The sequence below is a fragment of the Lepidochelys kempii genome, chromosome 1 (genome assembly GCF_965140265.1).
Source record: "Lepidochelys kempii isolate rLepKem1 chromosome 1, rLepKem1.hap2, whole genome shotgun sequence".
Lineage (NCBI taxonomy): Eukaryota > Metazoa > Chordata > Testudines > Cheloniidae > Lepidochelys > Lepidochelys kempii.
Genome location: NC_133256.1, coordinates 337,418,900 through 337,432,770, shown reverse-complemented (window position 1 = coordinate 337,432,770; position 13,871 = coordinate 337,418,900). Strand labels below are relative to the sequence as shown.

The following is a 13,871-nucleotide window of genomic DNA, read 5'->3' as shown; positions in this document are numbered from 1 at the left end:
GTAGACTCAGTAAGGGGGGAGCTGGCCTGGGGAGGGCATGAGCACCAGGATGGTTATTCTGGGTCAGACCAATGGTCCATCTAGCCCAGTATCCTGTCTTCTGCTAGTGCCCAGTGTTTCCGAGGCTGGGGCCGGAGTGTAGGGGAGAGGACGCAGGGCATGGAGCTTACACCTTTTCATGGTTGAGGAATACAGTGACAAAATGAATTGCATAGAAAATCTTTCATATAAAGAAATCCTTCATGAACTTTTAGTCTTCTCTTTGCCCCACCTCCCTTACCCCATCTAAAGAAAAGGTGTTTTTGTTTGTTGGGCTTTTTTTTGGGGGGGGGGACGCGAGGGGGAGCGTAGGGTTGGGATAGAACACAACAACTGTGTTCATGTCTGTGTGTGTTTCTTCCGCAGAATTAAAAGGACATGGAATGTTACTGGGATTTTTTAAATTATTCTAATAAATTTTCTGCCTTTTGTTTGTTCAGTGCTATACTTCCACTTCCAGAGAATGTGAAGGATTATTTGCTGGATGATGGAACTCTGGTAGTTTCAGGAAGGTAAAATCAAGTATTTTTCAAATATTAAATTCTGTCTCCCTATACTTAATTCATCTGCATATATTTGATAATATAGGGTGAATGAAAATCAATTATTTAGGAAACAAACCCACCCCCATTTTTAATTTAAATTAGATTCTTTATTTTAGTTAAATACAGGTTTATTTTTTTAAAATCAGCCCTTTTAAAATTAAATTTGAAAATGACAACCTATATTCAGGCCTAAATTTATTATGTAATCTGTTAAAATCCTTTAAATTGAATAGTACTTGTTTGCTGTCAAGTTTTAAAGAAAGTCAGATCACTGAAGCAGTGGAAGTTACTGGCTAAGCACCTGGAACTAGAGTTTGAAGTGCTAAACCAACCTTTGACAACAGTAGCATCTTTTTGCAAGTGTAGAGAGAATACATTCCGTCAGAGAGGCACTGCTGTTATGCCCACCAGGGTCTGCTGTGGCACCAGAACAGAGAGCAGCCAGCTCACCGGCAGTAGCAAACAGCAGCTGGCTGCATTGCTCACAGCGCCCTGCCTGCAGGGCCAGGTTAGGAGGCATGGTTTATGGGGGGTGGGAGAGGGCTGCTGGGGAATCACATAGACTGGGGTTCAGAAGGGCTAGTGGTGGGGGACAAACTGTGGCAAGGGCTGAATGGGGTGTAGGGCCACATGGGAACGGAGAGCAGGGGAGTGCAGGGCCACATGAGGACGGGGCAGAGGGTGGCCGAGTGGGGGTATGGGATACATGGGGATAGGGGCAGATGTGCCTGAATGAATGGGAGAGGCTAGGGGGTCAGCCAGATTCTGCATGGAGGAGCTCCCTAACAATCCTCCTCCCCTCAAAAAACCCACTGTTCCATACTTCTCTCACCCATACCCAACAACCCCACAGGTTCACTCCCAGGCTCCTTCCCAGCAATTGCTTCCCTCTCCCTCAGTTTTTCCGTTACTCCTAATTCCCACAAGCCTTTGCCACTGCTTTTGAGGGGTGTGGGAAATAAGCTTCTGTATTGTAGTCATAGGTGCCGACTCCGTTGGTGCTCTGGGGCTGAAGCATCCACAGAAAAAAATTGTGGGTGCTCAACTCCCATAGGGGCCCCACTGATCAGCTCCTCCTCCCCCCCCCCCCCCCCGTGCCTCCTGCCTGCCAGCGTCCATGTCGATCGGCTCCTTCCCCTCCCTGCCAGTGCCTCCTGCCCTCTGCGGATTAGCTGTTCAGTGGTGTGCGGGAGGCGCTGAGGGGAAGGGGTGGAGCGAGGACAGGGTATATTCAGGGGAGGGGGTGGGAAGAGGTGGGGTGGGGCCTTGTGGGAAGGAGTGGAGTGAGGGCATGGCCTGGGGCAGAGTGGGGGTTGATCACCCCTTGGGAAATGAGGAAGCTGGCCCTTGTGATTGTAGTTTAAATGAATTATTACTCAAGAGTTCTGTATTAATATGCCTAGTAAGGAATCTTTGTCAAAAAACATTTCCTCAATCTTTTTTGTTGTCTGTATTGTTACAGACATACTTGCTGACAGGTATTAGGAAATAAATTGCCAAAATAATTGTAACTGGTGTGATGATGTTGTGTTATTTTGACAAACAAAATATGTAGAATTTTGCAGAATTTTAAAATGTGCGCAGAATTTCCCCAGGAGTAAAGTCGGACTGAGGGAGTGTTCATTAAAATATTTCAAAAAGATGAAACCATACTATGATGGGGTGGTTGTCCCTCCGAACCCCCCCCCCCCCATTTGAAATGTTTTCTGTAGGATGCGTATGGGAAATTAGAGTTATCATCAAACTTTTATGGCTAGGAAGGGCCTGCATCCTGCCTCTGATCCTGCATCACTATGTAAATCAACTTAGCAGCTATTATTCAATTTGTGGCCAAGTTTCTGAAAATCTAAGACTCAAGGTCTGATTATGCAGTCGCTGGACATGAGCAGTTTCTACTGTGTTCAGTGGAGAGGTTGTCATATACTGCTGCATAATTTGATTTTTAAGTGTCTTTAAACATGCAGTCCTGTATAAAGTTCAGACTTTCTGGAAGGTGAATTTTCTTAGCCAGAAAGCAAACACACATGTCCTAGACATCATCTTCTCTCAATCACGATTAGTCTTGCTTTTAAACCTGGATGAATCAGCATCTGAATCTTAGATCTGCAGAGCTGAATTGTAGTTTGCCCCATAGTATCTTTGTCATTGTCACGAAAGCTCATGCTCAAATAAATTGGTTAGTCTCTAAGGTGCCACAAGTCCTCCTTTTCTTTTAGCAGAAACTCTATGTCTACACTGCAAGTGTACAGTGGCACAGCTACAATGTAGATACTTGCTACGGCAGTAGAAGGGTTTTTTCTATTGCTATAGTAAATCCACCACCTTGAAAGGTGGTGACTAGGTCGACAGAAGAATTCTTCCGTTGACATAATGGTGTCTATAACAGGGTTTAAGTCGGCTTAACTACATCTTGCGGGGGTGGGAGGGGAGGGGGAGAGGAATCACACACCTAAGTCAATGTAGCTAGGTAGACCTAGGTTTTCAGTATAGACCAGGCTTTAGCTGCTTGCAGTATTTGCTCTCCAGTAACGCTGTCTCGTTAGCAACATGGCAAACATGAAACCTGTCCTGTTTGCTACACTGACTTCCCGCAGAATATGGAATCATAGTCATGGACTCGGTCTTCCCTTTGAGGTGCTCAGTGATATGGGCCAAGGAACCTAAGAGATCACCTAAAGCTCCAAGATGAAGATTGTGGTCAACCACTCCACTCACCAGGCACAACAAAGCACCAACAGTCCAGCTTGTTTGTAAGGGGACAGAACTTTCTCAAATGGTGGTCTGAGACTGTGGAATGAATTCCAATAATATCTAAGAACCATTAAAAACCTCGACTTCTCTTCCATATGTAAGGCCTGCCTCTTTGACCTTACCTACAAAAAACACACAGAACATCAAGCAAAGTTAAGAGCTCCCAGTTTTCCCCCAGGGAGAGGAGCCACACCAATCCTGTGGTTTTCTAGTTACCTCATTTAATGCACTGCTGGGAGGCACTTACCGTGTTGATGGGTGTGGTATAAAAATCTGAATAAAATGAGTCACACAATATTCAATGAGTTTGAATGGTTTCAGAAGTGAAAGTGATATGCTGACAAAAAAGCAGAATGATCTTGTGACTAGGGCACTGGACTTGGGAGATCTGTCTTTGCCACTGACTCACTGTAACTGTATCACAGTGTATTGTGAGACTTAATTCATCCACTTATAAAAGCACTTTGAGATCTTTAGCTGGCAGTTATGGTGGAAGTCCAAAGTGTTCTGTCAAAATCAAACTCTCAAAACTCAAGATTTCTAAGAGTTTTTTTTTCCCCTCTCTAACTTTTGTTTCAGGGATGATCCCCCAACATGTTCTCAGGAAGCCAGTGTTGATGATCAGGCAGAGGAAATACAGGTTGGTACAAAATGTAATAAAACTTGTGTGAAGTCTCTTACAAAGTAAATGTATTAATACTTATCACATCTGTAGAGATCCATAGGGAGGCATACCACTTTACTGAATAATAAAAACATGGTCCCTGCTGTGAGGAACTTATATCTTAGGTTAGATCAGGGATCAGCAACCTTTGGCACACAGCCCGCCAGGGAAATCCGCTGGCGGGCCGGGGCAGTTTGTTTACCTGCAGTTTGTTTACCTGTTGGAGCTGTGATCGGCCTAACCTGCAGATGCTGCAGGTAAACAAACTGTCCCGGCCCGCCAGCGGATTTCCCTGAAGGGCCGCGTGCCAAAGGTTGCCGATCCCTGGGTTAGATGCATCCTGACTTCAGGGAGGGAGGAAAGTTTGGATAAAATGTTGCTATGATATTTGTTTCTCACAAGGCACATTTCTTATTAGTTTCTTTATTAATTGGTTTTGTTAAGCTCCGAAAGAAACAGTGGAGAGGCTGTGGAAAGAAGTGGGTTTTACAGGGGGCATTTGAAGGAACAAAGAGAGGCTGTGTACCATACAGGATCAGGGAGGACATTCCAGGCAAAGGAGGCACCCTGAGAAAAGCAATGTAAGCTCTTAAAGAGAAAAAGAATTGAAGCGGAGTTAGCTAACCATTGGTCTAGAACTGAGAAGTGGTGGGAATTGGGACAAGATTTAGGCAGGGACAGAGCTGTGCCAAGCTTTACACTGCACATCTTGTTGGCTTGCTTCTCTGTCATATTCTGGTTGCAATTTGCAAAGATGACTTCAAGACTTATTTCTACAGTTAAGGATGGTGATACTGATGCTGAACCCAAGGTTTCGTGCTGTGCATGGTTTTTCATAGCCCCATGATACCTGAACATTTCTGCCTCTCCCTTTTTCATTTAGACCATTATTTTTATTAGGTTTTGTCTACACAGTGAGTTAGTGTGTGGCAAGCCAGGGTATGACTCTACAGCATGACAGCCTGCTGTACACTAACGCTCTGTGTGTATTCTGTTACAGCGCAGTGAAAGTTCCGGAGCACGGCTCAGAAGCCCAGCATGCTCTGGGACTTTCACTGCATTTTAGCAGGTTCTACACATCAGGTTAGTGTGCAGCACACTGGTGCGCTGTTAATTCACACTCTGGCTTACTGCATGCTAACTCACTGTGTAGACAAGCTCTTATTTGCTATCTTCATTTATGTCAAGTGTTCAGTCAACAATAACAGCACCTCTCTATATGTTGGGTGTTGTACCCGCTCCCATCTTTATGGTACAAGATCTCCAGGACAGAGAGAGGATTTGTTTGGCATGTTTTACCTATTGTACAGTTCAGTGTAGATTTATGGCGCTACATAAATAATAAATATGCTAGGACATACAAGAAACCATTAAAATTGTTCTATTCCTCTTTTATTTAGTGGTCGGATGATGAGAATACCACAACACTTACGGTAAGGATGCTTTATGTACCTAAAAACATGGAATTTTGTCCACATTATTCTTTCTGTAACCTGAGAATTAAGCTCATTTTCAGAAGATTAAATTTACCCATTGTTACACTGACCATGTATCAGGCCATTCCAGATTTGTGGCAGGGTGGATGTTTCTCATTATAGAACCTGGTGGAATCTCACTTTTTGTACAAAACACACCAGTAACCGGAAACTTATTTAAATTGTAATATGAAAAACAAGTTGTTATTGCTTCCTTTGTGGATAATCAAAAATAAAAATGGGCCAGTGTTTAAGGATCAGACTCTCACCAGGCTATAGGAAATGAACTGAAGTTCAGCACTAAATATAGCCATCTTTCATTCTTGCCACTTCCAACATGGCTCCCCAATTACATAATCAAACCTTAAGCAGAAGAGATGAAGGCCCTGTAGCTTTCTGCTTTCAGAGCTCTACACAACCCCACTCTCCTACACCCTTGCCATTATTTCCTCCTATGGCCCTTTCATCCCTCTGTATCTCTGTACCCCCTCCTCCCATGTGGTCCTGCACCTACCTCCCCCCTGTGACCCTGCGCCTCCCACTCCCATTCAGCCCCTGCCCCAGTCTGTCCTCCCCCATTAGCCCTTATGAGCCCCTGTCTGACCCCCCCAACAGCCCCACACTGTCTGTCTCCCCATATCTCCTGACCTGGCCCAACAGGCACTGTGAAGAAGGCAGGCTCTTTCTCTTCCCTATTGCAGCTGGGGTTTGCCAGGAGCAGCTGCTGTATTCTAGCACCATAGCGCCCTCTGATGGGCAAAAGGCAGAACTTCAGCAACTTTTCAGCAGAAACTTTTTTTTTCTGTTTTAAAAAAAAAAAAAAAGAATTAAAAATATGCATGGCACATGAAATATGTGTGCACGCAATGGCACAGGATTTCCCCCAGGAGTAATTGTACTAAGCACTGTACAAACACCTATCCTGATCTCTACCTTCAATAGCTTATATGTTCACTTAGAGTTTACAGCCTTGCATTTTGAATCTGTAGAGACTTACACATGTGCTTAACTTTACACTTGTGAGTAGTGTCTGATGTCAGTGGAGCTACTTACACACCTATGTCTTTTTCAGATTGGTGCCTTAGATTGTAAATTGTTCAGATAAGGGATTTTTTGAGTTATTTGTTGTATTTTACCTTTGTAAAGTGTCATGTTTTGTTTAACACTGTTAAACAATAGAATACCAACTCATATTTTGAATGTTTTTCTATATTTTCATATATATTCTGTGTTGTAATTGAACTCAAAGTGTGTATTATTTTTTATTACAAATATTTGCAATGTAAAAATGATAAAAGAAATAATGAGGAATCTGGTGGCACCATAAAGACTAACAGAATTATTTGGGCATAAGCTTTCGTGGATAAAAAACCCCACTTCTTCAGATGCATGGAGTGAAAATTACGGATACAAGCATAAATATACTGGCATGTGAAGAGAAGGGGAGTTACCTTACAAGTGGAGAACCAGTGTGGACAAGGCCAATTCAGTCAGGGTGGAAATGGTCCACTCCCGATAATTGATGAGGAGGTGTCAAAACCAAGAGAGGGAAAATTGCTTTTGTAGTGAGCCAGCCACTCCCAAACCCTAGTCAAGCCCAAATTAATGGTGGTAAATTTGCAAATGAATTCTAGCTCTGCAGTTTCTCTTTGAAGTCTGTTTTTGAAGTTTTTGTTGTTGTTGAAGAATGGCTACTTTTAAATCTGTTGTTGAGTGTCCAGGAAGATTGAAGTGTTCTCCTACTGGCTTTTGTATGTTACCATTCTTGATGTCTGATTTGTATCCATTTATTCTTTTACGTAGAGACTGTCTGGTTTGGCCAATGTACATGGCAGAGGGGCATTGCTGGCACATATCACATTAGCAGATGTGCAGGTGAATGAGCCCCTGATGGTGTGGCTGATGTGGTTGGGTCCTCTGATGGTGTCGCTAGAGTAGATATGGGGTCAGGGTAGGCTACGGGGTTTGTTACAGGGATTGGTTCCTGGGTTAGTGATTCTGTGGTGTGATGTGTAGTTGCTGGTAAGTATTTGCTTCAAGTTGGGGGCTGTCTGTAAGTGAGGACTGGCCTTCCTCCCAAGGTCTGTGAGAGTGAGGGATCGTTTTCCAGGATAGGCTGTAGATTGTTGATGTGCTGGAGAGGTTTTAGCTGGGTGCTATACGTGATGGCCAGTGGTGTTCAGTTATTTTTCCTTGTTGGGCCTGTCCTGTAGTAGGCGACTTCTGGGTCTCGCTCTGTCAATCTGTTTCGTCACTTCCGCAGGTGGGTATTGTAGTTTTAAAAATGCTTGATAAAGATCTTGTAGGTGTTTGTCTGTGTCTGAGGGATTGGAGCAAATGCAGTTGTATATTAGGGGTTGGCTGTAGACAATGGATCGTGTGATGATGTCCTGGATGGAAGCTGGAGGCATGTAGGTAAGTATAGCGGTCAGTAGGTTTCCGGTATAGGGTGGTGTTTATGTGACCATCTTTTATTTGCACTGTAGTGTCCAGGAAGTGGATCTCTTGTGTGGACTGGACCAGGCTGAGGTTGATGGTGGGGTGGAAATTGTTGAAATCCAGGTGGAATTCTTCAAGGGCCTCCTTCCTGTTTCTTGACTTTAGCAAAGCTTTTGACACGGTCTCCCATAGTATTCTTGTCAGCAAGTTAAGGAAGTATGGGCTGGATGAATGCACCATAAGGTGGGTAGAAAGCTGGCTAAATTGTCGGGCTCAACGGGTAGTGATCAATGGCTCCATGTCTAGTTGGCAGCCGGTATCAAGTGGAGTGCCCCAGGGGTCGGTCCTGGGGCCGGTTTTATTCAATATCTTCATAAATGATCTGGAGGATGGTGTGGATTGCACTCTCAGCAAATTTGCGGATGATACTAAACTGGGAGGAGTGGTAGATACGCTGGAGGGGAGGGATAGGATACAGAAGGACCTAGACCAATTGGAAGATTGGGCCAAAAGGAATCTGATGAGGTTCAATAAGGATAAGTGCAGGGTCCTGCACTTAGGACGGAAGAACCCAATGCACAGCTACAGACTAGGGACCGAATGGCTAGGCAGCAGTTCTGCAGAAAAGGACCTAGGGGTGACAGTGGACGAGAAGCTGGATATGAGTCAGCAGTGTGCCCTTGTTGCCAAGAAGGCCAATGGCATTTTGGGATGTATAAGTAGGGGCATAGCGAGCAGATCGAGGGACGTGATCGTTCCCCTCTATTCGACATTGGTGAGGCCTCATCTGGAGTACTGTGTCCAGTTTTGGGCCCCACACTTCAAGAAGGATGTGGATAAATTGGAGAGAGTCCAGCGAAGGGCAACAAAAATGATTAGGGGACTGGAACACATGAGTTATGAGGAGAGGCTGAGGGAGCTGGGATTGTTTAGCCTGCAGAAGAGAAGAATGAGGGGGGATTTGATAGCTGCTTTCAACTACCTGAAAGGGGGTTCCAAAGAGGATGGCTCTAGACTGTTCTCAATGGTAGCAGATGACAGAACGAGGAGTAATGGTCTCAAGTTGCAGTGGGGGAGGTTTAGATTGGATATTAGGAAAAACTTTTTCACTAAGAGGGTGGTGAAACACTGGAATGCGTTACCTAGGGAGGTGGTAGAATCTCCTTCCTTAGAGGTTTTTAAGGTCAGGCTTGACAAAGCCCTGGCTGGGATGATTTAACTGGGAATTGGTCCTGCTTTGAGCAGGGGGTTGGACTAGATGACCTTCTGGGGTCCCTTCCAACCCTGATATTCTATGATTCTATGATTCCCGTGGGTCCATATGATGAAGATGTCATCAATGTAGCGCAAGTAGAGGAGGGGCACTAGGGGACGAGAGCTGAGGAAGAGTAGTTCTAAGTCAGCCTTAAAAATGTTGACATACTGTGGGGCCATGCGGATATCCATAGCACTGCTGCTGACTTGAAGGTATAAGTCGTCCCCAAATCTGAAATGGTTGTGGGTGACGACAAAGTCACAGAACTCAGCCACCAGGTGTGCCGTGGCCTCATCAGGGATACTGTTCCTGACAGCTTGTAGTCCATCCTTGTGTGGAATATTGGTGTGAAGAGCGTAAAGAGCTTCTACATCCATGGTGGCCAGGCTGGTGTTTTCAGGAAGATCATCTATGCATTGTAGTTTCCACAGGAAGTTGGTGGTGTCTCGAAGATAGCAAGGAGTGCCCGTAGCACAGGGTCTGAGGAGAGAGTCCAAATAGCTGGTAGCTATTCTCTTCATGTGCCAGTATATTTATGCTTGTATCTGTAATTTTCACCCATGCATCTGAAGAAGTGGGGGTTTTTACCCACAAAAGCTTATGCCCGAATAAATCTGTTAGTCTTCAAGGTGCCACCAGACTCCTCATTGTTTTCGTGGATACAGACTAACACGGCTACCCCTCTGATAACAGAAATAATATTTTTCAATTCACCTCATAGAAATACTGTAGTGCAATCTCTTTGTCCTGAAAGTGCAACTTACAAATGTAGATTTTTTTTGTTTTTTTACATAACTGCACTCAAAAACAAAATAATGTAAAACTTCAGAGCCTACAAGTCCACTCTGTCCTACTTCTTGTTCAGCCAATCACTAAGACAAACTGTGATGGGATTCCCCCCAGGGTGTAGCCTGGGACTGTGGGACTGCTGTATGAACACGAAGTGCCTTCTCAAATGTCAAAGTATTTTAAAAGAAAAACTACTAAGAAAATCCATCACACGTACACAGCCAACTATCTTTTTCAGTTTCAGTGAAAATAACTTCTTTACTTGGCTCATAAGATCTACATTCTGAACCTTACTTTGTGCCCTGCAGCCGTGGCTGTCATGGCCACTATGAACACTTAAGAAATGCATGATAGAGAAGTTAACTACATAGGAAAGCCACCTGCATAAACCTCACAAAGAAATCCATTTGTGCAGGGATGGGGCGGGCAGGGAATGTATTAAAATGGAAAGGCTCTAGACAGTCATCTCACAGTTACTTAATGACAGTAAAGATCAAATTGAATGCTGGTAAAAGGGGCCAGATTGACAGCCCGATAGAATTCAGTCCTCTGTCCACAGACCAGGCACTATACAGCACAGGCACACTGCTAACACAAGCTTCCGCAACACTGGCCTGCCATTCTACTTGGGGTGATTTTGCCTTTCACAGCAGCATGTGGATGCGGGTCACCTGCCAGAATCATCTGGATATATCCCACTTAATTCCCTGCTATTTCAAGGGCCTCAGGCACTGGTGTGGCACATAATAGTTTAGTCCCCTAAGGGCTGTAATATTTGGTCTAATTTCAGTTGTTGGGTTTAGTGTGCGGGTGGTGGCTTCTGATATACAGCAGATCAGACTAGATGATCCAGTGGTCTCTTCTGGCCTTAAATTCTATGACTATATGACCAAGGCAGTGATGCTGTACTAATGGTTATAAAAGCAGCATGAGTGCTCTGGCATTGAGAAAACACAGGAAAAATGGGTTTAAAAGACTTCTTTTGGTGTCTGATTAGTTCACAGCATGAGTGAGTGGGATGACGTTTTTGTGACGTATCAGCATATTCTGATTTTCTACTATAATACTTGTTCTGCAAAAAGAGGTGGTCTTTGCAAAGTTGATTCTTTAGGAACTGATGGACTGAAACCAGCTTCAATTTCTTTTAAAGATTCTGGATCTAATTTTGTCCTAGGTTGTGAGCATGCTGGGCAAGGACTTCTTTTGTATTGTTTTGGCATGGTGCCTAGTACAATGGAGCCCAACTTCCTGTCCGGGGTCCTTAAGAGCTAACAATAGAAATAATAATTGGAGGTAGTCCAGGTAGCTACACCTATCATTAAGGGTGCTTGACACTTTCCACTGTAGTACCCTATTTTCAGCTGCTTAGAACTTTGGCAAACTTTAACTGTTTGGGATGAAGTTTTCCATGGCAGATGTCTACCAGGTTGATTTTTTTTTTGTGGTGGGAGAGTGGAGAACTTCAAAAACTGCTCAGTAATTTTTTACAACAAGCTTATGGACTAATTTGTTTTGCTCATGGTAAACAAAATGTGTACAATCATTTTTATTGCGAATTTTTAACATTACCATGCATTGGAGCAGGGAAATGAAATATGACAAATTTTGCCCTAGTTCCAGAATATGGCCTTTGCTGCCTGAATTTGGCTGCGTTCTGAGTCTCCGAAAATCACAGTTCGCACATGGTCAGTTGAGACTTGTTACATTTTGGCTGCTAAATGCTCAGAAGATGCCATCTACACTGAGCATGCCCCTTCACTCCCAGCACCTTCATGCTGATCGGACTGCATGCACACAAAGTGACAGAGCATCAGTGTTGCCAGCTATCACTCGGTGAATGTCACCGTAGAGGACCTTGAAAAGTAATTAGATGGTGCAAAAAAGTGCTTGTTCAGGTTTTTTGGGGCGGGGTTGGGAGGGAGGAACTTCAAGTACGATTGCTCTTGAAAACTAAAAAGTGCAGTAAGTAAAAACTCAGAACATATGGAACCAAGCACAACTTAAATCATTCCACTTAAGTGGAATGATTTTTTTTAAGTGATTTGGTGGGAAATCGTGTTGGGAGAAGCTAAAAAAGGATCTCTGAAATTATAAAATATTCTTGTGGATGTAAGGTTTTATAATTTGCAGTCTGGGTGCGAGGGGAGGAGAAAGATCTTAGTTTATCTTTAAGCTAGGTGTTATTTTTGAGATGCATTTTATATAAACACTGATGGAAATAGCATTTTCTAAACACTGCTTACTGTGACATCATTTATTTATTCTTCAGGATGAAAAATCTTTGGCAACTGTCCACAAGTCTTTGATATTCTTTTGAAGGGCAGAGATTTATTTCTTCCTCTGTGCTAGCCACCCACACTAGTAGTGCTTGTAGCATCGTGTGGGATTTTTTTTCTACTTTTGGTGTTCTACTATACAGTAAATCATTTATTTTTAAACAAGCATCACATTCTTTTTCAAAGCCAAAGATTCCCAGCACAGTCTATTCTCTTGGTGCAAGTTAACAACACATGTATTACTCAAGACTGTCTTCAAGGCCCCAGCCCTACAAGCTCTTTTCCCATCCGGGGGAGCCACATTGCATGAAGCCCTATTAACTTCAGGTGCAGAACAGCTTGGAGATCGGGATCTGGGATTGTGTACGTAGATGTTTAAAGATTTGCTCTTCTCCACAGGGATGTCGTCATGTTAAGTGATAAATATTAAAGTGTGTGTGACACACACTTTTTAATGTGTGTGTCCATTTACACACACACACACACACACATTCCTAATAAATTAACTTTTAGTTTAGTGAGGTGTTATGATCTGATGCATATTCTTGTTATTTAACTGGCTTGTTTACTTTTGCACTTGTATCAGTTTCAACACTGAAATTAGACCAGTCAGTTTTGTTTATTGTTCCACTTTCTAACTTTCATACCTTGGCATAATGCTACAATATTTGGGTGCAAAATTTTTAGGGGAATGTCTAACATCCAACACCCCTCCCCCACCCCCCAAAAAAAGACCATTTGTTTGAAATGCCTAAAATCAGCATGAAAAAAATTCTAATCTTGTCAAATGTTGTTTCCTTATCTATAGTCTGGACTTCTCCTACAGGTGTCTCTTTAAAAGTTGCTTATTTGTTTGACTTGCAGTGTGGCCAGTTCTTATGATTTTATCATCAGTCTTGTGATACAGTTTTTTTTCTAAAGCCCAGGAACCTCAGTTTTAATTTTAAAAAACAAGTAAGTTTCCAGCCCTCATTATTGCAGAGAAAAGCTTGAAAACATGAACGGACAAGGTTCAAGCACCAGAAAACAAAAAATTATTTAAAATCTCATGATTTTTGGAGCCTGTCTCATGGTTTTTGAGTGGTAATACTGGATTTGCATGTGAATCTATTGCAACTGTAATTTACATCCTTAATTCTATTTCTAAAGCTAATCTTTTTCCTGATTAAATGAACGTGAATTACCTTCTGTTCTCCATTTAGGCACCAGAATTCCCTGAGTTTGCACTTAAAGTTCAAGAAGCTATCACGTCCTTGGGAGGCAGCATCTTCCCTAAGCTCAACTGGAGTGCTCCCAGGGTAAGAACACTGATTAAATCCTAAATGTTTTAACAGACTTCGTTGTAATCAATTCTTTGATGTATCTGGGACTTGGGAGGAGAGTAACTGCACTGATAGAGGCTGGTGCAGTAGCAGAGTTCTCAGTGGAGTGCTGCTGCAGTACAATTTGGTGCAGTCGAGTTGCACAGCCTTTCCTGAGTGATGTCGTACGGCTCTGCATCACCCAGGTACTGTTTCATGAGCTGGAATTTATATGGGAAGAGGTACAGTCTGCGTGTCCTTCTCAAAAATTCAGCTCTTCTCTTCATTTGATAGGCACTTATTAGTGCTTTGTAGAGAAAATAAAATCAATTTGCAC

At 43.2% G+C, this 13,871-nt stretch overlaps 1 protein-coding gene across 3 annotated transcripts in view; it reads left to right on the top strand.

The window, feature by feature from the left end:
• Positions 1-13,871, top strand: part of CDC123 (cell division cycle 123) — a 75,905-nt gene that overhangs the window by 586 nt on the left and 61,448 nt on the right. For all 3 annotated transcript variants that reach the window (XM_073328761.1, XM_073328759.1, XM_073328760.1), the window contains exons 2-5: positions 480-551; positions 3,915-3,975; positions 5,400-5,432; positions 13,436-13,531. In XM_073328761.1, coding sequence (XP_073184862.1) covers positions 480-551; positions 3,915-3,975; positions 5,400-5,432; positions 13,436-13,531 — 262 coding nt within the window. The remainder of the gene's footprint in view (positions 1-479; positions 552-3,914; positions 3,976-5,399; positions 5,433-13,435; positions 13,532-13,871) is intronic.